This window comes from Hippoglossus stenolepis, chromosome 3 (genome assembly GCF_022539355.2).
Source record: "Hippoglossus stenolepis isolate QCI-W04-F060 chromosome 3, HSTE1.2, whole genome shotgun sequence".
Classification (NCBI taxonomy): Eukaryota; Metazoa; Chordata; class Actinopteri; order Pleuronectiformes; family Pleuronectidae; genus Hippoglossus; species Hippoglossus stenolepis.
The window spans coordinates 23,327,639-23,354,353 of NC_061485.1; the positions used below are offsets into that span (position 1 = coordinate 23,327,639).

A 26,715-nucleotide genomic window follows, 5' to 3' on the forward strand; every position below is an offset into this window, starting at 1 on the left:
CTCTTGTGATTTGCTGTTTACTCTGGGTCATAAACATGTGTTCTATTATTATCCACTAGAGGGAAGCATTGCATTGTGAGAAGATGTAGATGTGTTTTGCAGGTGGGGATGAGTCTTTGTGGTAAAGGAGCTGAATGCCTTTAATTCCTTCTTCCTCTACCTGTTCACAGATAATTCCAGGTAATCGTCTAACATCTGCAGGGCCACGTGTAGAACACAATGCGTCTCCCATGGGTCTATACATCTATTGAACACAACTCCCATGAGCTAAACACAGCTCAACCCTAAAGGAAAGCACACTCATACACAGTCTGCCACCAGCCTGTGCTCTTCTCTGCTGGGCTGTCTTGTTTGAGTCCGTCTCCATTATCAGCCCAACACACGGTGCGGTGGCAACATCTGCCACATCAGCTGCTACCATTCACCACAACCACGAGCTGGAAATAATCAGGCTGCTCTGCCAGCGGGACAGTGGCCTGATGTTAGAATGATTGGGAGCAGCTTTTGTATGTGCGTCAACCAAAGAGGAACAATAAGTAGATTTCGAGCCATGAGTGGTGATGAGCCTCAATTTCATTTTCCATAATAAAAGTACATGTAGGAGCCACTAGGTGGCAATAGCTCATTTGACCTCATCACATGCTGCTGACGTGGACTCAAAGTGCATCCTCAGGTTCTGGTTCACACTCAATATTACCTGGTTACATTTGGTTGACTTAACATTAAGATGTCAATGCCTCTCGTGCTCAATATCCCCCACAGACTGTGAGTTCAATCTGTCGGACTCTCTCTGTCTTTTTTAATATTTTAAAACAACCACAACAAAACAGTGAGAAGTAGTGTGTGTGCTAGATGAAATGCAAAGCCAGATAAACCAGGCTTTCTTTCACGAGCCCGGGCCCAGTGTGGCCTGACAGTCCGTCATGGCATCTCTGTCTGGTGATTCAGGTGAGCCATCGCCCTTTGTGCTTCATCCCAATCCAATATTTTTCCTGGTAATCCCCCTTCCACTCCTCAACACCGCTGCTCTTTCAGAGTTAAGTCCACATAAGCTCCCTCTTGAGTGCCAGAGGCAGTGCAACAACAGGGATGGTGCCGTTGCCTAGCGACGTCTCCGTCGCTGCACCTGAGGGTGTTGGGTAAACACCCTGAGCCTGCCAGAGGGAGGACGGGGTATAAGTAACATCCCTGTTTCCTTCCATGGCGATCATTGAAGAGAGCTCTTGTTAATTTGTTTCATTCTGTGTTGTCATTTTTGCTTTTTCCTCCAGGGTGAGATTATATAATAAACCACATCTAAAGCAAGTTGATTTGTGTGTGCGTGTGCGTGTGCGTGTGCGTGTGCGTGTGGTGTGGTGTGGTGTGGTGTGGTGTGTGTGTGTGTGAGAGACTGTCTGTATTTAGTGATGGAGCTTTTGTCTGATTCCCCGATGGGCTCTGACTGCTCTGACGGTGCCTCTCAGCTGTTCCTCATGCACTTTCATGACGAGTCTCCGGTCTAAGATTCTCGGCTTGTTTACGCTCACAGAGGGACTCACATTTAATGATGGTTCGAGGCTAATGAAAGCTCCCCCACCCCCTCATTTTTTCCACGAGTCAGAAGGTTATGAAATCCTTTATTCAGGTAAGACCCCTGTAGCTACATGAACAAGGGCTGTGAAATTTTCTACATCGACATTACTTTGCGAACCAGTGACTTCAGAATTCCACCCGTGATCCGGCCGTGTTCACGCTGTGAGACAAATGCAATACTAAAAGAGAGTTAATTAATTTGATCCTTTTCAACGCCTCCTTGCATATTGTTGATTAAGCTTTGAGCTTATGAATAAAACTCCTATGAGCGACAGGAGAATGTGATTTGGATGAAGTGATGTGGCACAGTGTGATTCAGTCGCTGCTCCAGTAGACTATAACCACTCTAATCCAGGGGTGAAAGAGAATGATTTTCAGCCTCTCATGAGGAATCACTGAAATATAACATGGAACAACAGTCCATTATTTTACACCGCCTCACAACTCCATTTCCTGTGCTTCCGTGCCCTCGTTCCACCCAGGTTAATGCTGACTTTAGGTTTCTTTTGTTATGGGGTTGACCGGGCCAGGCCGCTTTGGCCCGGAGATGCTATAATAAGGCCAGTGTTTACGAGCGCTGCTGAAATGGGTTTGTAAGCGCGGCTGAACCTGTGCAGTATTGACGCCGGGGTTAACAGCCTGTTGGCCTCTTTAATGGAGCTGAATCAGGCCGAGCAGCAGCCGGTGTCAGCCCACGGGAGAGGAACATCTCCATTTCATAAGTCCTCTCCTATATGAGTGTGCTGAGCAGTCACACCTGTGGTTCATACAGGAGACACGTGTGACACCATGTTCTTCAATACAGAAACTAATAAGCTAATAAGCATGCTAAACAATGCGGCCATTTGCATTTCAACCCACTGATCTTTCATCTTCTTTTTAAAGTGAGGTGAACAATATTTAGTTTTATATTGATCTTGTTATGAAGCCAGTGACTCTTCAGAAATACACGTGTGACTAACTTAAATCAATGTTTGGAGATAGTGATAGAACAGAATCTCTTAAAGCACATACCTCCACCAGAGCTGATTGGCCACCTTACCGCTCTCATTGAGATCAGATACACAAAGCATGTACTGAAATGTTCTGCAAACTGTTTGCATTAAAAAATATCCATTCTATGGTAGTTGAGAGGAATATTTGTTACTGCACAGTAACTGAGTAAAGATCACGCCTCTAAAATTGCTTATTTTCAGTCAAAAAATCTGGATCATTATCTGGTTCCGAACCAAATTTCATCTGTTCATAGAATTTATTGTTCTACACATGCCTGAAATCTTTTATTAAGATCTCATTATAACATCAGGTATTCACAAAAATGTTGAAAAACAAATATTAAAGAAAGAAAGAAAGAAAGAAAGAAAGAAAGAAAGAAGCCTGGATCTGACACCTGATCTGGAGCCACACTAAAATGTAACTGGTTCTTCCCAGACTCATCCACACCCGCTTACAGTTTCATGGAAATCTGCAGTTTTTGTATAATGCTGCTAACAAGCAAACAAACATAGCAGATGAAAACATGACCTCTTTGGCATTCGTCCACAGCTCTGTACATGACCATGTTTACATCTTAGTTTCACTACTGCACTAAAGCCAAACTAGAGCTGAGGCTGACCTGCATGTTATTCATTTGAACAATTTGATGATTGTCATAAGTACAGGAAGAAATCAAGAGTGGACCCAAAGTGGATGTCCTCATGGTGTCACTGGCAGACCATTCCAAATTCAGATACAGTATTTCAGCTGTCACAACCCAGCTCAAGGCTTCACAAAGGAGGGACAATGAGTTTCAACTGAAGACTGTGTCTCACTCACTAGCCCCTTACTTCACTATAAAGGGACTTCTATGTAAAGGACTTTATAGTGAGCTCATCATTGTCGCAGGATTATGACGCAAAACAACGACAATGTTCGGCCAGTGGAAACTTTAAAAGTTTTCTTTTACACTTAGTATTCAAACTTTTGGGTAAACCCTACTTATGAGCATATTTAAATGTAGAAATAAACTTGTTTGTCACAGTTTGTGCTGTGATGCTTATTCACATGTGTACGACGGGTCAGGCTGTTCTTGCTGCCCTCTCTCCTCTCCTCTCTTCGCTGTGAGCGCAATGCATGATGGGACATATTGCTCGGTAAGTTAAATGATGGCCACAAATATATCACTTCAAATAAAATATTGCTATATTTTTCGAATCCGAGAGAAAACAAACAGGCGAGATACCATCTCGCCTCAGAGCACATTTGTCAAGATTCAGAAAGACACAGATGAAATGTGTGTGAAAATTCTATTTGTGAATCACTGTGAAGCAGATGTAAACTTTGATCTTACACTGAATAGAGAATTTATATTAAACACATATAAGATCAGTCATAAAACTGTGACTAATCCTCTTACATCGGCCAGATACGTTGTCGTTGCTCCCCCGTCATGATGCTGTAATATCATCATCACATTTACAAGACCAACGCCAGTTCACACATGTGGTGGTCAATTATTTATATAAACTAATGACTGTGTTGTGCATCTATTATTCATGCTAAATGTTGCTCTGTCTTCCCGGAGTGATGCTGACAGAGGGAAATTGAGGGGCAGATGGGAACGGAGGCTTGATTGTACCCTACAGGACACCAGAGACTGAGTCAGGCTGCCAAGGAATCATCTCCTACCATTTAGAGACGGAGCCGGTGTCCTGGGGAAGGAACTTAACCTGTGGCTGAGGTGAAGAATTACATCCAGTTGATTAGAGAGGCAGCTCTGCTCGAGGACGCGGTGCAGATCTCCCTCTGCACTCTGGCATGAAATCACACAGAGAAGTAGTAGGTGTCTGCAGAGCAGCAGCAGCAGCAGCAGCAGCAGCAGCAGCAGCAATGTTCACATAGGGGCCATGCCATCCATCACTGTGATGATATTACATGTTTTCCTGAATATGGAAGGATGTGTGGGCAGTGTTCAGTGTTTGATTATAATAACGTGAAAATGCACATGTTCACATCTTCTCCCAAATTCACACAAAGATTTTCTGTTTCGTCTTTTAAATCCCAAACACAAACTGAGTAAACTTTGGAGCAGAACTTACCTGGGAAGTCTTTTGACTCATTCTCTCTTTGACACATAAACTGACCTTCATGTGTAAAGAGGTGTAAATAGGATATGGATTTTAATTCAATTCTTACATGCAACTTGCAAAACAGAGCAAAGCAGTGGCGGATCTAGAGTTTCTCTAAATCAGGGGCCATGAAAGGGGCCACAATTTACGCAGAGGGGCCAATTATATTTCCAACAACCATGAACAATTCATGATCCAGTCAGATGCACATTTAAGTGATTCCTTGTTTACTGTTACATCTATAGCTTTGAGCAAAGCCACACATTATTGAATATATACCAAAAAAAATGTACATAGTGTATTTCAAAATAGTGAAGTGTCAGCGCTTTTCTTGTCTTAGAAATCATATACACACTGCTGGTACAGCTGTCAGGGGCAATTTGGGGTTCAGTACCTTGCCCAAAAACACTTCAGCATGCGGAATAGGGCAGACGGGGCTCGAACTGCCAACCTTCTGGTAAGGGGACAACCTTAGAAAATAAAAATGATTATCCAAATATCGCAAAAAAAAAACCTGGCCCACCCCTGGATCCGGCCCTGGAGGAGTTAAGTTTGTGTAGTTACATAATAAAGCACAATACATTATAAAGTGAGTATTTTCTTTCAGTTACTCTCCACCTCTGGCAATAGATTTACTTTAATGATAACAGCAGGAGAGTTTACTTGGTTTTATTGATGAGATACTCTGCTGTAAAAAACAACAGTGATTTGTAGGAGATGCTCTTTTCCAAGGCTGTTTATGGAGCATGCAGAGTGATTCCACTCTGACTGATAAGCACTCAGTCTCGGTAATAGCAGTGTGTGGGTGCCTCCACTGGACCAGCCATCCATACCATAAATAGCTGGTCATTAAACAGTAGATATTCTCTCCCCTGCCTGCAGCAGGAACATCAAATTTATTCTGCTGTTTGATCTCATTTTAGACAGAGTCCTGAAATAGCAGGAGGTTCAGAGTGGTGTCAGCAGAAAACGCAGCCGGCACTCAGCCCATCTCCGGTGGTTCCTCGGCTCCACAGCAGCATCAACACTAAACTGTGAACACTTGATCACGCAGCCGGCGTCAGAACCCACATCAGCTGCTGTTTTTTTCTCTGATTGGACCGCTCCCAGCGCCGGCCCCAGAGACCCACTAGCTTTATGGAGAGGAAATGAAAAGAGCCCGGCTCGGACATGTTTGAAGAGGAGAACTTTATTTACAACACACAAGGCGCTGGCTGCGAGCCAGCGGCAAAGCTCTCAGTCTATATACGCCATTTATCAAGGAGGCAACTAGAGTTTACTTTCTTCTCTCACTCTGCCCATCTGCCACAGGGAAACCAAGTGAACTTCCGCTAAGCCCATCAAAGAAAACCCTCCCTCCAGATAATCTTATCTGCAGACCGGCCGTGACCAAGACCCCTTTTTACCAACTTGATTATTATTTCAGAGCGGTGCGGCCCACCTCTGATGGTGGGTTTATTAACATGGCGCCGCAGTTCTGCAGGGCCCAAGGAAGAATTCATTATTGTGCTACTGTAAAGGTTAACTTTAGGTTTATTACTGGATGTCCTCATTACTGGGACGCTCCAGTGTAGATTAACAGGGGAAATCAAATCACCTCTCATTAACTAGTCCAGCATGCTCCATTAGCTCTGCTCATCTGGTTTCTGACCAGTGAGAATGATACAAGGTGAAGAATGAAGAATGGTTGACTTCCGCGTGCTCAACCTCCCCCCCCCACTAAAAACTATTTTCTAAATGTTATGCCTTGTCCCTGCTGTGCTGGCAGCTCACTTCCTGCGCTCCCTCCCTCCGCTGACCCTCTCTTCCATCCTCCTAATCACCTCTCCACATGGCCTACCTGCGTCTCGCCACTGCCTCATTTTTCTCCCTCTCTCTTAGTGCCTGCCTCTCCGCTTTCTCTCTGGGTGTCTCATTAAAGGCGCTCTATCTAATGAGATTACGCCGTGGGGATTAATGGTGTGGCTAATTGATAGACACACAGCCGGAGAGGATTAAAACCCTTTAAGTCCCCAGTGGGTTTTTTGGCACTTCAGCTGACTAATTGAAATCACAGGATTGGACACAAATATACTTCCTGACCCCCATACGCTGCCGTAACGCTGCTTGGTGTGAGACGCAGTGAGAGGACGACCAGCAGGTGTTTTATTAGAAAGTGGAGCCATATCCAAACAATAGGGTCAAAGATTAACTGTGTAAATCCAAAGGCAGCAGCCTCTTCCACCTCATGACTCTTTCTAACACTTACAGTACATTATTATCCCGTAAAAAGTACAACAAGGGGCAATGATTCAGTGAGTAATTACAAACCAATCATTTCATGAACAGATAAAGATAGAAAAGTAGTGAATATAAAACCACTATGTGGAGAATTTATATAATAATATGTGATTATTTCAAATTATTCTGACGGCATCAGTGTTTGTTGGAAACATGAGACGAGCTCGGTGAAAACTGATGATGTGTCTGTTGATTCCAACCTGTAAATAAACATGGACGACACAGCAGCTCCCAAAAGTGAAGCCAAAACATCTTGATCGCCACCTGGTGGCTGCCTGCAGTATAGGTCATAAACCCCACCTCCTCCATTTTCTCAAAAATAGTTTCTGACGTTTTTTGTCGTTCTTATCACACTGATGTATGTTCAGGTTTTCATTTTCTGGTAACTTTGGTCTAAGTGGTGATTTCATGCTGTAAAAACCAGGTGAAACGTCATGATGGACAGCTGAGACTGACTTGTGATTGGTTGACGTGACAACAGGACCTCGATACTGCAGCTTTACACCACATTCACGACTGTGCGGTCTCTAACTCCAAATTACATCAAAAGATGGTGGCATCCGTATCCGAGATATTTGAGCAGAATCTTTGTAAAACAGGAGGAAGTAGCGACGTGTCGTCCATATACAGTTGATGACTTCATCCCACTTATCACCATCTATCACCTTTTTGCTGTCAACTGCACAAACTGTGATTTTTAACAGTACTGGCATTAACACACCGTGGCTTTAAGTCTAATCTAGTTGAGATAAGTTTGTAATAAAAACACCAATTGTAATTTAAAGTTTCAGCCCGACTCCCAGTCCAAGCCTGTAGGGGAAACTACAGTGGCCTTCAGGTAACATACAAGTGAAAGGCCCTCTGTAGAAGCAGTGTTTGGTTTGTCTGTTGTGGGCAACTGCAGAAACATGGCGAGGCAACATAGAAAGACTCACTCTAACTAAATGAAAAATACCCCTAAATCCTACACACTGGACTTTGTGTCATTCTATTTGAAAGGATATCGTGATGGAAGTAAAGAATATTGAGAATAAGAAGGCACATCTTCAAAACATGTCTTGTTTATTTTCTAAAGCACACATCCAGTATCTAGATGAATGAGTAAAAGAATTCCAATACACTGAATAATAGAACAGCTATCAGCAGGCATGGCTAATGAACCTTCCACTGTCCTGAGGCCAGAGGGCGACAGGAGGAGCACGTCTGTCAGAGACAATACAGAGTGAGAGGAGAAGGCTGTGTTTTATATATATATATATATACGCATGTATAAAAGGAGTGTAACAAAGCGTTTGTAAAAATGAAAAAAAAAAAAGAGCAAAATGGAAACAGAAATTAAATAAGCAGGCATCTTAAAAAATGTAATGATGCTTCAACAGACGAGAAAACTAAAATATTCACATGTCAATAATGAACGGGCCAAAAATCCCCTCAGCCCGATGAAGAGCCGGAGAAAAAGAGCAGCAACTTTAATGTCATCAATACTTCAAAAATAGGTATCTTACAGTATTTTTATTTTCTCAGTGTCTTTATACAGAGTATATTCATATAGTTTCTGCTGACTATTTTCACATTCTCACCACATAGTAACAAGTGCTTTGAGTAAAACATTTTGGAAAAAAAAAATCATGCACCTTTTAATAGTTTTGTTGGCCTATAAAAAACAGGAATGTTCAAGGCGACAGAAAAAAAACAAAAGAAATCTTTATCAGATGCCTTTGTTCCGAGTCATTTCAAGCTCCACGTTCTTACACTGTCTGACTAATCAGATCATGCCTACATAAGCTTTACACTGTGGAGAAAGCAACACAAAACCATACAGGGCAGGCAAGCATCTCAAAACAAAGGCTCCTAACGTCATGAGTCCAAAGAGGAAAGGCAGGCATTCTCCGCTAAATTAGAAAAACCCCCACGTGTATAAAAATGGTCTCACGCCAATCAGTCAGTGTGTTGCTGCGGTTGTGTCGACAGGTGATGCTTGTGAAAGTCAAACCGAGCAGGTCCGCGGAGAAGAGGGTTGTCTGCATCCACAACAACTCTCATTGGCTTCTTTTCGGACGCGTTTCATTGGGTTTAGATGTACGAGAGTCCGCCCTGGTTGTGTCCTTCCCTCCTGGGGAGTGGCTGCTGGGGGTTGTTCGTCTGCACCACTGTGAGGGGGAGAGGAGAGTGACAGGCAGGGCTGGTTTGAGGAGCGCGGGTGGGCCACGAGCGAACGTGCCTCCACTGTACTGCACGACTGGCAACCGATCCTGAGATAGCAGGAGTCTGATACAAAAACACACCACAAAAGGCACTTTATAAAAATGACAGTGCTTCTGTTCTAAGGAAATTCAAGTTGACAGAGTGAAAGAGAGAGTCAGAGAGCGTCTTCCTGAACACATTCTCTTCAGTGTGAGACTAAAGCAAGAGATGGTTCTGTTTTAACAATCAATCAAAGCACAAATTCACTACTTGTGGTTCTCACGCCCCCGCCTTGATTTGTCCCCAGAGAGCTCCGGGTCCAGCCAGCTGAGAGAACAACCGAAAGAAACAAAACAAAACATTGCACTACAAACTCGCCACTAAAAAATATAAAGCCAGAATACAGTTGCGCTGCAGCGGGAGTCATGTCTGCGGGCCTGGCTGCTGTGAGCAAACTGACACAGCCCATCTAAGGGTCTGGTCCTCACATGTCCACCATGGAGCCTGCGTCATGTTCCCGGCCCCTGCCCGCATTTCCCAGGAGCGTCCGTCCGTCCGACCCTGCCTCTCCGACCCCCGCCCAGCCCCCTGCTCCGCTCTCAGTCATCGTCGCCTCCACCGTAGAGGTCGGCCAGCTTCTTGAAGCGAGGCCCCCAGTCGTTGAGGTAGTCGTAGTCCTGGTCCCCAGAGCTGGTGGAGTTGAGCGAGCTGACGGAGCCGGCAGTCGAACCGCTGCCCTCGTAGTCGAACACCAGCAGGGAGTCGTAGGGAGGAGCCGTGGGGTCGTTGTCTGCTGCCCTCAGACCCTGGAGACAAGGAGGACGGGAAATAAACGATTTGCAACCCTCACAGTTTTAGTACTTACTGTTCCTACACACTGTATCAGGATCTGCTCAGGCCAGCCATTGTGCTTCACCTACAATATAACAGAGGTGATGATTTTTCACGTACTAATAGGCTCAGGGTGCCAGACTGTAAAAGGTGCAATAAACTTGGTCTAATCTCGCTCACCCACCCGTCACAGTTTAAAAGTCCCACCATGGTCTGATGTTATTTCAGAGCCAGACATCGAGCTGTAAACAGGGGCCAAATAAAGTGTCTCCAGCAGCGCCCCTGCTGACAGAAATACAATTCTAGACACAAAAACTAAACCCCTGCTCGTCTCTCTTGAGCTCTTTAAAGATAATCAATTCTGTTGAGTGACGTTCCCCCCCAAAAAAAACTTTCAGAGACAAAACTCTTAAACTCAACTTAATGCTGTCACATTAACACCCTGTGAACATGAGACTCATAAACACAAACAGTTACAGAAACAAGACATCATCAATACACTTTATCCTCTGGTCTCCAGCTCACATCATTAATGAAGTCCCCGATGTCTCCGGGGTGAGGCAGACTGGGTCTGACCGGGTACTGAGACTCAGTGATCACAGGCCTCTCGTCCACCCTGCGCACCCCCGCCGGCTTGTTGATGATGTGGTCCAGAGACTCGGGCTGCTGCAGCTGGCTCAGGTCGTAGTCCTGCGTGAAGGTCAGGGAGGGAAAGCTGCGTCAGTTTGATGATGAGGGTTGTCACCATCTTCATCCTCACTATCTAAATATCAGCTGTTTCAAACCAGTTTCTCAAACAGCACAAGACTGAGAGCACTTTCACATCGAATTTGTTTGGTCCAGACTTTGGGACTGAACCAGAACAGGTGTGAAAGGTGCCTTGGACCAACGGACCAGATTTTAGTCTGTCCAGAAGAGCTCAGCCCGGATCAAATGAATCATGGTTCAGATCGCTGGACCAATTGCAGGAAGCAGAGACGCTATCAAACAATAGAAGAAGAAAAAGATGCGGCTCGTATTGCTTGCAGTTTTAACCTAAGACGATATAATGAACGGACATTATTGGACTGTTGCACATGACATGTATTGCCCTTCTGTCCGTCCTGGTAGAGGAATCTCTCTCTCTCTCTCTCTCTCTCTCTCTCTCTGAGGTTTCTAGGTTGTCAAACTAGTGTAGGGTACAACACCTGAAGTTGCTTATGCTGCTAGAAACACCGTCATGATATTACAGTGTGCGCCACATTGACAACACGCATGTCGTACAAAAGTCTTAGCGCTCTCCCTAAATTACAATGTGAAACCAAAACTAACCAGATCAAATGTAAACAATGTACCAAAGACATGTCTTTGGTACATTTGCACTGCTGTAAACTTCACTGTGTCCAGAATCCACATTATAAACCTGCTCTCTACACTTTAGCCTGTACACACTGACCATCAATGTGTAATGTTCCAGTGATTTAACAGACATACTTGGAAATTAATGACTCACATGTCCATCAAACTGCCAGTTAAATATAAAGAAAGAGTTCTTTTTTAAGATTGATTATTTATCTGGTTTTCTCAACACCCACAAGTTATTTCATTTTTTTCCAGCTGGGAGTAGCTCCTCCGTTTCCTTTGTGCAATGCATTGTGGGAGAACAGAGCCCATCAAAAGCCCACTCAAACATTGCGTACATTCCACATGCATACTCTCTGCTTTCAGTTTATTTTTTATTAATAAATCTGCGTCTTTCTCAGTGTGAACTCTTTAATACTATAAAACTCTATAGCTCATCATAAAAACCTGCTCAGAGTTAGTATGTAGTGACGATGTGGAACAGTGTGATGCTCAAGTGAATTACCCAGAAGTCATTCTAAATGAATGTGGAGCAGCTCATGAGAACATGTTTGTGTTCGGAGAGCAGCTGTAGTTTGATTTAATATTACAAAATATTATTGATCATTTATTGAACACTGTAAGTTATTATTACATTCATGATAGAAACAGACACTACACTACATTTCAGTAAAGTACAAAACAATACGAGCCTCATGCATGACACGCATACACACACATGCACGCACGCACGCACACACACACACACACACACACACACACACACACACACACACACACACACACACACACACACACACACACACACACACACACACACACACACACACACACACACACACACACACAGGGATATTTATGTGCAATTCATGCTGACTGCACAGTGTGTTTCCCCCTTCATTTTGTATTCCGTGCAGATTTCAGTTTGTCTAAACTAAATGGAACATAAAAGTGAAATGAACAGTGCTGTTAGTGCAATCAGTTGTATACAATTGTTGGTTTTCTTTACAACCGCGTGTTGTACATTTGTATTGTGAATAAATGGAGCAGGTTGTCGACTTATCTTAACAGCTCTGCTGCAGCTGATAAATAAATGCAGCCACTAAATCCTCAAACAGGTGCTTAAGAGTAGAAATATGTTTGTGTGCACTGCTGCCATTTGATCCTCGTGTGCGTGAATGTGCTAGAAACCTGGTGTGTGGGTTTTGGAAAACAACATAAATGCCTTCATTAATAATACATCTCTGAATTAATCAAAGATGCGGAAATGTGCTATTGTGTTGGTTTCTATTTATGAGAGAATAATAAATATTAAAAGAGAGTATGTGTTGAGCAATAGTTGGTCCTGTTTCAACAACAGTTTATTTAAGAGTTTTTACCTCATTTTCATTTCCTCATCTACTGGTTCTGTTTTCTGATGATGGTTGGCTTTTATTTAAGAATTCTAGATCTGGAATCTATATAATCAGTATTAATTAGCGAATACTCAATGCCAAATAATAATGAATCTTTCTTTTTAACTAACTTTGCCAAAAATCTACTATTTCCTGCTTCTCAGTCATATATATTTATATATATATATGTATAGTAAAGTGAACATTTGTCAGAGTTGGTTTAGACAAAACTATTTATTCATCATAGAGACTTGTCACAGTGTATGGGTGATCCTAATGGGAATTGATCAACCATTATCTAATCTATTTCATCAATTCCTAACCATCTGGAAGAGACAGTAAAAAACATCTTATAAAAAGACATCTTTTAAGTGTATTTGCTAGAATCCATACCTGGTCCTCCTCTCCTCCTCCCTCCTCATCGTACTTGAGGATGTTGTCTCTGACATCATCCTCGGGGTCGATCAACAGGGGCTTTGCCTGCCGCTCCTTCTCTCTGCGCTTCATCCACACCACAAACAGCAGAACCATGCCTGTGGTCACAAGTAAAGAACATATTTGGTATAGGAGCAGCCCTGAATGTGTACCTTTTTTAATTTTCATCAAGTACATCACATCCAAACACAGGGTTTCAGGAGTCCCAGAATTATTTATTTACACTTCCCCATTATTGAAGAAAAGCCCTAAAAACACCACATTATCTCTCAAACTACAGACAGAGACAGTATACGAAGTCTGTCTCACAGACAAGTTGAGTGGTTTGACATAAATTCTGACTGGGGTGTTGTTTGTAGATAATATCCTGAAATTATCTGGAGGGGCTGAATGTGAGAATGCAAATATCTGAGTGAGAGGCGACGGACATTCTCCTTGAGTTTATCCTGCCAGCCCCCGAGTCAAGATAATGTCTGAATGAGCCCACGTGAGAACACAGCAGGAGATTCACCGTGAGTGACAAACAAACAAACGAGGTGTCTTATACGTAAAATGTAACGTATTCTCAGAATTCTTAATGCCTAAATTGCAGATGATTGAATTTTAGATTGTAAGACTTTTAAGACCCTGCAGAAAAAGACAGATCCAGTTGCGCTGAGGTCTGATTGTTCCACTTCGTCGTACTCACTGAGCAGTATGATGATGCAGATGAGTATAGCGATGATGGCCCCGGTGCCGAGTCCAGCGGCTGCCACGGCCCCTGTGGTGCTGCAGTCTCCGTTATCGTCACAGGGACACACTTTGACTCTGATCACGGAGCGGTTGGACAGAGGAGGGTTCCCCGAGTCGGACACGATGACGGGGATCTCGTACACACTCGCCTCCAGGTAAGGAATCCTCAGCCTGAGCTGAGCGTAGTCGCCTGCGGAAAGCGGAAAGTGGAGAAACATTAAGAGATGGAGGGGAGCGTATCGGAGGGAGAAAGGAGGAGAAGATGAAGGCGGAAATAAGATTAGAGAGTGAACTGTGGGGAAAGTACATTTTGTTTACAGCAGCATATCATGTCATCATGTGCACGGGCATGAGGAAATGACAAACCAAATAAAAGCAGCCAGCAGCGAACAAACTGTCAGCGATCATTCTGACGTGTATGTATGTACGCGAGGAGGCAATAAAGATATCAAGACGTAATGTGAGAATGTATAACCTTCAGCATCTATCATTTAGTCGAGCTAAGACAAGAGTCTCAGTGGGAGAAGAATCCAGGTATGTGATCAGATTTGTCCTCAAGACAACTGCTGTGATACATCCATCTGGGTGGATTAGGTGACAGATGGGCTGCTCGGGGGACACAGAGATGAATGGATCTCATTTGTCACAAACGCTGGATCGTACGTCAGCACTGGATGGTACCCGCTTCTCTCACTGTGAGCTGTTTAGGACATTTTCTTAAACTTCTCCCACAGCTTACAGCCATCCTAGATCCCCCGACAGTTATTCTACAGCAACCCTTATGTTAAGTTTATGGTTGAATTGAGCTGAGGATGCTGAACGGTCATCCGTCATTCCTCTATACTGCCTCTCCTACTGCCTGTCCTGACTCCTAACTGTCTTGAGAAGAGTGAACAGCATTTAATTACCACTCAGCCTTGAAATGGTCCAGTTGCGGCGAACGGTGGCAGGAAAAGAAGGCAGCTCGAAGACAAAGGGCCCCACGTTGGGGTCGGCGTCAGCGTCTGAAGCCGTGATGTTGATCCTGGAGTTGGGGCGCGCACGCTCGCACACCTGGGCCTCCCGGGGTATCAGCACCGGAGCGTTGTCGTTGACGTCGATCAGGTAGATCTGGAGGGTTCCTGTCCCGCTGGCTTGAGGCGAGCCTGGAGAGAGAGAGAGAGGAGGCAAAGAGACCACGAGGAGGAGCTGGTGAGTAAATGAGAGAAGGAGCAAAGGAGTAGATGAAATGATTGAAGATGCAGCAAGCAGCAGGATGGGGGTGAGAAAGCTACAGAAGACGGCAAAACAATCCCTTCATTTCATTTCAGGGCCATTTTACCAGCCGATTCATGTGTTGAAGTGAGAAAATGAGGCGGCGAGGCAGAGAAACAACTGGGGAAGAAAAATGTTGTGTTTACCGAGTGGCTGAAAGTGCAGGGACAACATTTGTAGTGGAGCACCCAAACAAAACAGCCAGAACAAATGAAAGGACACGTAAATGTTTCAGTGAGTGAAAAGGCTCAGACGAGGCTCGTATTGGAGGGGACGACGCTCACACAAAGATTGCTGTTATCTGCACTATGCCGGGAAATGACTCAAACACTAACCATTTACTGCGTCCACCAACACAGACCCATCATAACACCGTCTGCCAGACCGGAACAGAACCGGATCAGGTCAGGAGACACGGTTGTGATGTTTTATGCACCGTTAACAGCTTTGATTACAGCGTGCACTGTAAGTGAACTGCACTCGCACTGAATGACAAATGGTGTTTGTTTTTTTTGCCGCTGCCTCTGTCGACGCTGTACGACACGGTGCTGGGAATGAGCGCCTCATTGCTTTCACGATGCAAAGTGAACTTGTTTTGCTGATCGGTCGCGAGTCTCAACACAAGAGCGGTGAAAAACATTTGTAATGAGGCTGAACTCTGGTGTGAGGTGAAATATGTCACTGCCGGACCGAAAATGATCGAGAACGTCTCTTTATAAATTTCGTATATCGATGCATCTAATTGATTTTGTTGAATAAATGTCCTGAAAGTGTATTTGCTCAATCAGCTTGAAAAATAACTGAAGATGATTGTGATTTCATATGTGAGACAGTCCCTCCTGTTCTGGTGGTTTTAAAATGAATGTGCATGCACCAATCACACGAGCGCATATTGGATAAAAATGTGACAACTGCTGATTGTTTATTTGAACTGTCAGACCACTGACAATGAAATGTGATGAAACCTCACACAAACATCCCAATAAAAGACATTTGCATGGCCTTTATAATGCTGAACTGTTTTATGATAAATAATACAGATGGGTGTTTTCCTCCAAAATGTAACTTTGATTGTTGCTTATTTACTCATTAATATTTAATATCAGAGAGAAATAGACGATGTGCAGTTTTCAGGGACTGTAAGTCGTCAAAGTGCTGACACAAGTGTTGGCACCATGCGCACTGCACAGAGCGAATCAGCAAGAACGAAACTCATAAAAGATCATCTCGGATTTGAAAGTGTTTGTTTTCTCTGGGATGTGATTTGAATAAGAGACATAAACACACGAGCAGAGAGTAAATGATGAAAAGACTCCGGGGTTACTTTAAAAGAAAAGGCACATAATTGGAGTTTTCATTAATTTAATTGAAATTTATTTAACTCGGACTTTAATTATAGAAGGGAAATAAAATCCAATAAAATCAGTGGATGTGACCAGATAATTATTGAGACCACAAACGCATTTGCTTTGCTTGCAAGTTGAGGTGTTTTATTACCTCGAGTTTATGTTTATTGGTTTGTGTATTTGCTTGATGTAAGCAATATTACATCAAAAGTACTGGATGGATTACCATGACACTTGGTAGGAGAATGTGGATCAGGGATGAACCAGTTACATTTTGGTGCAGATCAGATTTCAGTTTCTTTAACATTGAAAGATAGGATGTAATTTGTTTTGACATTTTCACTGATTTCCCAGGAAATAATTAATGGATCTTGAAGAAAATTAAAACCAAAATCAGTTGAGTCCAAGTGAATGTTTATAGCAAATTTGAAGAAATTCCTGTCCCGACATTCTTCACAACTCTCAAACATAAATCCTCTGTCACAGGCTCCACGGCACGGGGACATAAAAATTGGCCTTAGTTATGGAACTGATATTTCTGAGTATGTGACATTTGGTGAGGGTTCATTGAATTAAAGGCGACTGTTGGGCCTTGGTGGAGGTATGCACACTAGTTTTAATGTATATGTATGTTAGATGTATATATTTCCCTAATTACTCTACGACACTTGCATGTATCTTAACCAAATACCAACTGCAGTGGTCAGCACTGCGGCCTAACAGCTAGAAGGTCCCTGGTTCAGATCCCAGCGCTGCCAGGGTCTGTTTGGAGTTTGCCTGTTCTCCCTGTGTCGGTGTGGGGTTTCTGTGTGTACTCCGGCTTCCTCCCACAGTCCAGACACACGTGGAATGGGGTTAGATTAATTGGAAAGGTTTGTTTTTACTCTTTGCAATGTTTTGCTAATGGGTTATCTTTGTAGACTGTAGACTTTCAATCCAGCCATCCTAACTGTATTTACTTGTGTTGTGTACTGGCATATATCTGCCTGGGTGTGGATTTCTTTTGTCTTTTTTTATTTTCATGATCCTAACTATCAGTTCCATTGGACAATGCCCTGATTGAGCCCCTTGCATCTCTTATATATGTGTGAACCATTAAAATCAAAACGGAATCAAAGAATCTTTTTCACCTCAACAAGTGAAAGCAGTCAGGTTGGATCCTATGATTAAAATCAGAAATATGTCAGAATAAAGCAAATACATGTGAAACCTATCCAACTGATGTTGAGTGTTATGAACTGTTTTATTATTCTGACAAAGCTCTTTACACATGTATGTGAATCCACAGCTTCTCTCCTGATGTGATTAAAACAGACTCAGAGTCAGTAACTCAGTCTCACAGTGAACTCGATCAAGGCTAATAGTGAATGATGACAAACTACAGATGAAGAGAGGAGTGTGCTGCTCTGTTGAACAGACTGCAGCAGTGACATATTGTGGCCTCGACATTCAGCTGACAACCCCCTGTGCAGAGACTGTCAGCGAGCTGGACTCAGATTACTGATGCAGTGCAGCGTGGATGGAGTTTACCCCAGCAGCTCATCAGGGTTGTGTTTCAGCTGTTTTCCCTCTATCACACAGTAAAGTGGTGCATCAGCTATGTAAATGTACTGCCGCCCCGCGCCCCAAGGCCCCTTCGACCGTGTTGTCGGTTGTGATTGGCCGGGTGCTTCGCTGCTTCTCTTATGCTTGGCTTGAGTAGAATAAGTAAAGAGAATTTCAATCAAAGTGGAATATATCCCCTTGTTGACTGTGGGCTCCAGAATCAATAGGCAGTCAACACTTTGAGCTTAGCTTAGTTTGCTTCAGGGCAACTGATCCCTCATTTCTCACCGGAGTGAAAACACCTGAGTCCCTCCTGCTCACACACAGAGCTTTAGTTCTTCAGCTCTTTCTGTTACTCAACACCAGCACTGACACACATTATTCTCAGCCTGCTTCCTACGGGGAGACGGAGAAATGAACATTCAGTATATGAACAAAATATTTCTCTCATTCACACTCCAGCCACACCATAGACTCATCCTTTAGACCTGTGTAAAATGGCCTCAGCCTTTGCAAATACACAGTTTCAAAGCACATCCAACAGTTGTAATGAGTTTCTTAGTTTTCTAGTTGAGGTATCACCAAAGTTTTGTGTGTATTTTTTTTATTAGGTATTTAGAGCCTCTAAAAGACATCGTGATCGACGGCTGAGATTGATCCGTGATTGGTCGGGCGTTGGCATAGGCTACCATTACCCAATTACAACTGTCACAACACTTATAGGTTTGTCCCGCCCCTAGTGATGTCACCAGCACTAGACGGCAGCACCTGTATCCGAGATCTATTTTCACTTCATTCATGTGCAGTGGCATGAGGTGGAGACGTGTTGTCCATACGGTGATTGGACGTCTCCTGGAGACCATGATTGCACCAAATTTCATAGGACATCATCCAATAATTGCTGGGATGCTTGGATATTGCCGTCACTGTACAGCTGCTCGAATCACCACGACACACACAGACATCCTGACTTACCAGACTTACCATTGTCGAATGCCAGGAACGTGGCCTCGTACACGTTGTTTTTGACGTACATGGACTCTCGGTCCAGGAGCGCCATGGTGGTGATCTGACCGTTGGTCCTGTTGATCTTCAGCCAGTTCGCTGGGTCTGACAGCTTGGAGTACCTGTGCATGCACACACACACACACACACACACACACACACACACACACACACACACACACACACACACACACACACACACACACACACACACACACACACACAAACAGACAGTTAGACAGGCAGAAGGTTCATTAAATCCAAAGGCAAATGCAGGCACAAATATATTCCAGAAATGAACTTTAGCAGCAAACTGTTACTTGAACTCCCAGCAGCTCTGAACCTTTATGTTTGTGAATCCAAAGTAGTCATTATCAGATTCAATGTTCATCACCATAATAAGAAACACCAGCCAAGCACCTTTGAAATATTACAGTGACATGGAGAGTGGAACATATGTTTACTGAGCTTATCATAGCAGCAGCTCATTAGCATGAAGACCGATGAAAACCTGAACCCATATGCCGAACAGCAAGGCAGCGCTCTTAACAACTTCACCGCTCTTTCTGCCCACACGGGCGCCACGGCAACTCTCATCACCGTCACCGGTCGATACATCACCGGAGTGGAGTGTGACAGCTGCAATTACAGTCCATAAATCCCATTAACAACTATGACGAGTCTTAACAGCCGACTGAGTGGAAGAAGTGCTCCTCTCTCGGGTCCTAGTGAGAAAAGGGTAATTATGGAAGTCTCCGCAGTAGGTAGATGGTCGAAGTGTCACCGGGATGATGGGGGGTAGGTGTGAGAGACGCAGCTGGAGAGTGCGGCGACGGGAGGGAGATCATGGGAGTGTTTCTGAATATAATCGTGGTCAGAAGGAAACGTGATCAATGGGAAAGGGGGCTTAGTTAAAACACTGCGTTGGAGGCTGACACTAGTTTCCCGCAGCCTCACAGGCGTGGATCCAATTAATTCCACCTCCAGCTAAAGACGCACACGACTGGTACACACTTAGCGAACAGACAAAGAGAGAGGGACATGCTGACAGACGGGATCCCCCTCTATCATATTATCACAGTTACTTGACAAAATAGCATAGATACATAAAAATAAATACGATTTTTAGTGAAAGAACTTGTCACGCAGAGTTAGTCAGGATGTGATGTTGCCCTGCAGGGCAGACTCTGGTGTTTGTGTGACATGTCAGGCACTCTCATCTCCTTCCTGTGCCAACAAGATGTCCCCTCCCGCTTTCTACATCTGCAGCGAACAGATCAAAGTGTGAGGACTGGAACCATTAACCCCAATGTTCTGTTTGGGCTCCTGGAGACCGCAGGCCCCTTCAACAGCTCCAAAAATAGACCCTACATCAAAAATATACACAACTACAGCTTTGATAATTCAGGATATCTTAATGCTGAGAATAACAGTGAGCTTGACTTCTCTAAATGGCAAATTAACTGTATCTATATAGAACCACTAAAAGCCCTTTACAGTACAACTAGCATTCACCAATTCACACACACACATTCATACATTTTCTATCACACACCATCATATACCATCAGCCGTCAGGAGCAATCGAGGGTTCAGTATCGCGCCCTACGACAGGGACTGGAGGAACTAGAGATTTAACCACCGACCTTCTCAGTATTGGACGACCCAGTCTACCTCCTGAGCCACAGCAAGAGGTAAAACAAAGTATTTGACACTATTTTAATAACAAACTGTATATGTCTTAGTGTGTAAATTAATTTGTTTATCTAGGGCACATAAATCATATAAAAGATAAAATATTTCCTTAATTGCTGAGATTTCCATATTTTGTCATTTTCATCAATTTGTTTAAACCCAGTTTGTGGCAACGTGAACCACACAAACCATCTTCTATATACTGGGTTTTCATATGATCAGAAGAAGAGGAGAGAATGAGTCATGCAATGAAGTGTGGAGCCTCTACTGGAAGATATTATATACAGGAGTTGCATTATGGGAATTATAATTTGAATCCACTCCTTTTGCAGATACATATGAAAGTACAAAATACAAATCTGGATCCAGGGAATTTAAATGTAGTTTTCTAAGGGGACTGTTAGTCCTTGGTGAGGGTATGCTCTCCACTTATGCCATTCTTGTTTAATGTAAGATTATTTGTTTTATTTATTAATTAAAATGAGTAAAACGACTAAATCCAGTTTCTTTCTTTATAGAAAAAACAGTGGTGTTACCATTTTAAAACAACTTTTACAACAATTTATTGCCAGACTATGATTTCATCTGTTGTATTATCCTTATTGGAACAATTTAAACGCAGAGACCAGACAATCACTGGTAAGAGATTATTAGTTTGTCTATAAACATTGACGTTTCATGGCAGTTTTTTGAAGAACAACGTCAAACTGGTCTTTAACTACTCTGCAATTAGCTCTGAATCTCCCACCGTCCAGACAGCGCTCCCGGATCAAGTTGGGAAATTCCTTATTTAGTTTTTAGCTTGAAGAAAGGGATGCACAGAAAGCAATAAAATAACTGAGGAGGATTTTTGGTGCTGGAAATCCAGTTATCTTTTTTTTCTAACTTTTTTCTGAGTTAAGCTAATTTAATCATTGATGCTTTCTATTAATTGGATGAAAGGTTTTGGTTGCTTAGTAACGGCAGGTGCAACAGTAGTGCAACCTCCGGAGCGCAGAGGAATAAAGGATGAAAGCGGTACGCCTGGCGCTTTCCACGCATTTTTCTGAACGGCTCCTTAATTTGCTCTCGCTGCCACTTAAATCACATCTAAACAGGCCTCGCCTCACATCATCTTTTCTTTCCTTTCCTCCAGGGAGAGAAAAATACAAGCTGGCTCCTCTCCCATCTACTGCTCATGCACAGGCCTTTCACTCATCCTCATGCATGTCCGTGTGTGTTTGTGAGTCTACGCTTGTGCATTTCGGTGTCTTTTGTGTATAGATTTTGCGGGGGGTTCAAGTGAGGTCACCTAGAGGGAATACAGCAGCAGCAAGCGAGATGAGACTGTCTGAGCATGAACTGAACTTCTGCTGGCAAGCTGCTTTGGAGAACACAGCAGCTCTGAGCTCCCATCAATAACAGACTGACAAGGAAGAAAGTGACAGGGTCAGAGCGAGCGAGAGGGCGGGAGGGATGAGAGAAAAGAGAGTAAAAGCGGAGGTACGTCTCTTTGAGGGCTGAAGAGCTCAACCCACTTAGTTTGCATGTCATGTCTTTTCAGGAGAAACCTGAGATGTGGCTACTGCTCATTCCTCTGCACAGTGTATATAAGAGTACATATTCCACTACCTCCCAAACAATCCACTAACATTTCCACTGGGTTCTTCAGTGGTAGAGGCCGTCTCACTGACATTAAGAAAAATCAATCTCTCTCGCTGGAGCTGGCGATGGAGCGGAACGGTGCCGCTGGACCTCAGTGGACATGTGGGAGTTTCTGTCGCACACAAGGTCGATGCCGGGGTTGGCACGATGCCCGTTGCGTGTCATCCCTTTTAGGAAGGGAGCGATCAATGAGGAGGAAGAGAGGAGGAAGACAAGGGATATAAGGAGGGTAGGCACGGTGTCCAGCTCATTACAGGATGACCTCTTTACACCAGTCGCCTGGCAACAGGGAGGTATCTGGAGCTTGGGATGTGGGTGGGGGGTCAGTTGAGAAATGTCAGAGAAGAGGGATAAACTGTGAAGAAACTGTCCAGCACTGATCAAACACACTGATTCAGAGAGATACAGGAGGGGTGGATAAAATATTGGAAGTACGTCACTATGAATGTATATAAAGTAGTTGTTTGCTTTCAGAGTAGCTTCAGTCCTCCTTTAGACAACTGATATATGAGTCCTTAACTGTGAATATATCTAAAAACCTCCATTCAAACTAGGGGGGTGCTCTGAGAGGGCAAAACCTCTGCCAAGGCCAATTTCCTATCTCACCACGTCAAACCAGTTTTTCCCATTAATCATCTAGACTGTGGGGGCCCGCCATATTAAAATGTTCCTGCCACAGTTTCATAATGAACCATGAAGATCGACATGTCTCATAATAACATAAGACATCTCTGAGCTGGTGTTCTGCCCATTGCTGCATTGTATAGCTGTGTATTTGCAGTAGTACTTACACAATTAATAACAAGTGGTGTAGTACTTCCAATAACATCTGACATGTTTGCAAATCACTAAGACTTTCTATTAAATTAACTTGCTTGCAATTTGTCATTTTTGTTATTATGCCAGTGCTGCACATGTGACACTGTATAACACTGCATACAACACTGAAACTGAAATAAATATTTCAAAGGTTTAAGGTTAAATAATTTGTTAAATCACCACTTTGAAAATGCTATAATCAATATTTTCACATTAACAATACACCAAATGTAGTTCGTGAGAAAGAGGTTGTTATAGTAACAAACCAACATAAAGTTACCAGACTCACTGTCCAAAGGTGCATTTTAGCATCTTTCAGCTCATTGTTTTGGTTTTACATCCCACAACCTATTATTGACTGGTTGCAGATATTTTCTATAGCATTTAGCAATCAGAATAATAACAATAGACCTAGTTTGATGACGTTTCGGGGCAGCATGGGATCATGGGAGTTGTTGTCTTCACCACCGTAGCCGATGAAAATCTACCTGACGCAACTCAGGTAAAAACAGCCAACTGGCTAACTTCGTCATATGTTGTTGGCCCCGGAAGTTACAGCATAGACGGGCAAATCCATGGGTAAAATTGATATGTAGATGAAATGTCTAGCTACCTTGAAAAAAATCGTGGATAATGTAAGTACACAAGTTTACAAAATATATAACATAGACCTGCTCGTTTTTAGAAATTTAAATGAAGAATTGTTGCATACTATAAATGTTATTGAAATAAATGATTCACCTAACGATCTGGTGGATGAAGTGGTCGGGGTCTTGAGCAGCAAACACTGTCAGAGTGGTCCCTGCGGGCACGCCCTCCTCAAAGCGGATCATCTTGGGGTTGACAGGGAAGACGGGAGGCTCGTTCACGTCCTGAATTGAGATGGTGACTCCCGCAGTGGACTGGAGGGAGGACTGAATGCCGGTGGCCAGGTGGGCCTGGTTAGACACCACCACGGTCAGCATGAAGGCACGGTTCATTTCGAAATCCACCGGCTGCCGACGTATCAAGGAGGAAGGAGCAGGAAGAAGGAGAGAGAGAAAACCAAATTGTGAGACATGGGAGGAAAATGAGTGCAGCTGATTGCAAGATTAGTTCTAACTCCAATTTGAGAAATGTCATACAAGTCATTGAACACGACGTGAGACCTACACACTCAGTCGTCAGCATCTGGCACTTCAGAGCAGGTGGAAACATACAAGAGGCAGTGTTGAATAACAATTGAAGCAATTGTTCACTTTCCCGCTGAAAGAGCTGATGTGGAGGATCTAAACAAACAGCTTCAGCTTTACCTTGATCACTGTCAGCATGCCATCGTTGGTGATGGGGTTGGTGCGGATGGTGAAGTGCCCAGAGGGGTCGCCGCTGACGATGCGGTAGACAGCGTTCCAGTTGGGGCTGTGGGGCTGATCCCTGTCCACCACCGTCAGGTTGGTCACCACCACGTTCACCTTGTTCTCTGGCACCTCTCCAGAAAACTACAGAGTGGGAGGGAGACGAGGGGAGGAGGTGAATGAGAGAGGAGGGAGGAGAGGTGACAGGGGGTGAGGACGGGGGAGGCAACATTATGCTGATGCTGTTCCAGCGGTGGGCCACTGCATGTTAATAAGTTGACCGTCATCAATCTCTGGGCCTTTTCCATAATTGTGTTTATGAAAACAAACTGCTTTTGGGGTCAAGCCAATAACGCTCATTACATAACGACATGAGAGCGAGCGGTGGCAAAACAGATGGAGGAGAAATTAGAAAGAGGAGCGGATGCACAAGAGAGAGAGCAGACATGTTTGTTTAAATGTGTATAATAGAGAATCATAGCTCACATTATGTTAATGCAGTCTCTTATTCCACAACGTGTCTTCTAATATGAAACTCTTTATCTGAACGAATGGATTTGTTCAATTAAGTGTTTAGCCATGCAATTTAGGTTCTGATAATTCCCCAAATCTGGGTCCCTAATACACAATTAGATAAGTACTGTAATTAAAGCAGCGGTAGGAATAATCTTTGTCTAATGATCTTCGTTATATCGCAAAGAGAAACAAGTCCCCTCTGAACTAACTCTGGAGGAAACTTGGTGACAGCTGCAGAGCCCGCAGAAGAATTTACAGTGCAATTGGATACATGTCCCTCTCTGTGGGGATTTATCTGGCTACAGAGGGACGGACACACACACACACACACACACACACACACACACACACACACACACACACACACACACACACACACACACACACACACACACACACACACACACACACACACACACTAAAAGCTCTCATTGTCAGACGATAATCTGGGTTTCCTCTTGTGAAGCGTTAACTTGTTTATGGTGTGTGTCTGCCAGCTGCTGTTCACTTTAATGGCTTCATCATCGTGGGGTTTGAAGCCGTGTCCAAAAACCACCCGATTCCTCTCTTCCTCCCTCTCTTCCTCCCTCTCTCTCCCTCCCTCCCCGCCTATCCCCCGCAGTACGACCGGGCTGATAAGCAGAGAACAAATTAAATATGCACTCCCAGTCTCTGGTGAGTGGGCTCCTCCATTTCATTTTCACCCCAAGCTTTAGCAAAAACACCACCACAAACCGTCCAAGCTTGTTTGGCTGCAGTCAAACAAAATCTCTCTCTCTCTCTCTCTCTCTCTCTCTCTCAGAGGCATTCACAATGGTGCTGACTGTAGAGAGGGGGCGCTTCCCAAAATGGCCACTCTCTTTAAAATGCAATGTGGATCCACTGATAAGCCACGAGAGACACAGGCTTCAAGTCTTCTGAAGGATTTGGTCGTTACAAAGAGGGTGGAAAAAGGGCAAATTGACTTGTAATGTCACAAAATGTGTCGTCAGGATTGTAGATTTTTAGTTATTGTGTATCATGTGCTTGCACTCCCCAGTGCAAGTTGAGCTCCACTACTGAAAGTGACTGTGGTGATTCAGTAGAGTCAGGTCACAGTCACTGCCTGCACTGGTGCACCTTTAAGCACCGTTTTTTTAAGTACAAGTAGAGAGGACTCATAAAGTTAGAGGCCGTCCGTTACAAAGTAATATCTATCTTAAATTTGCAAACACTGGCTGCCATAAGTCAAACCAGACTAGTGAAGCTGTGGCAACAAAACACACAAAAAGAAAGGTGTGTTTATAACACATATTTTCTGGTCAAAAGTTCTAGTCCTTGGGGATAATATGAGTCCTGTGACCTCACTATTCAAATCCACTTTATCTCAGGGTCTTATTTAATGAGCCTGTGACATGTCAATAGATCCCACATGTATTAATGACTGCACTAAATAAAACCAATATAATACAGGGTCACTTCTGCATGATTCTGCGACCATTCAAATCTTCTCATCTTATACACTGTCTGTAGACATGTCTGGCCTTCACACGTTTGAGCTACACTTCCAGCCAGGGGAAATTAGTGAGGCTACAGCGCTGAACAGACGCTAAATCATTTAAAGAAAATACATCTGCATCAAGGTGCACTGCACAGCGGGGGGAATCGACTGCCTCCTTCCTGAAAACAGACTCAGCAAATG

The 26,715-nt window shown here is 43.7% G+C and overlaps 1 protein-coding gene across 3 annotated transcripts in view; it reads right to left on the reverse strand.

Annotated features, from left to right (window-relative positions):
* Nucleotides 1–8,004: 8,004 nt before the first annotated feature.
* The window catches only part of cdh4 (cadherin 4, type 1, R-cadherin (retinal)), a 210,489-nt gene continuing 191,778 nt past the window's right edge, over nt 8,005–26,715 (reverse strand). For 2 of the 3 annotated variants that reach the window (XM_035152798.2, XM_035152795.2), the window contains exons 10-17: nt 24,477–24,662; nt 23,926–24,179; nt 18,997–19,148; nt 14,785–15,021; nt 13,833–14,066; nt 13,103–13,242; nt 10,500–10,664; nt 8,005–9,949 (exon numbers count right to left, since the gene is read on the reverse strand). In XM_035152798.2, the coding sequence (XP_035008689.1) occupies nt 9,743–9,949; nt 10,500–10,664; nt 13,103–13,242; nt 13,833–14,066; nt 14,785–15,021; nt 18,997–19,148; nt 23,926–24,179; nt 24,477–24,662 (1,575 nt within the window). In that variant the 3' untranslated portion in view covers nt 8,005–9,742. The remainder of the gene's footprint in view (nt 9,950–10,499; nt 10,665–13,102; nt 13,243–13,832; nt 14,067–14,784; nt 15,022–18,996; nt 19,149–23,925; nt 24,180–24,476; nt 24,663–26,715) is intronic. The other variant, XM_035152796.2, reaches the window with a different exon arrangement.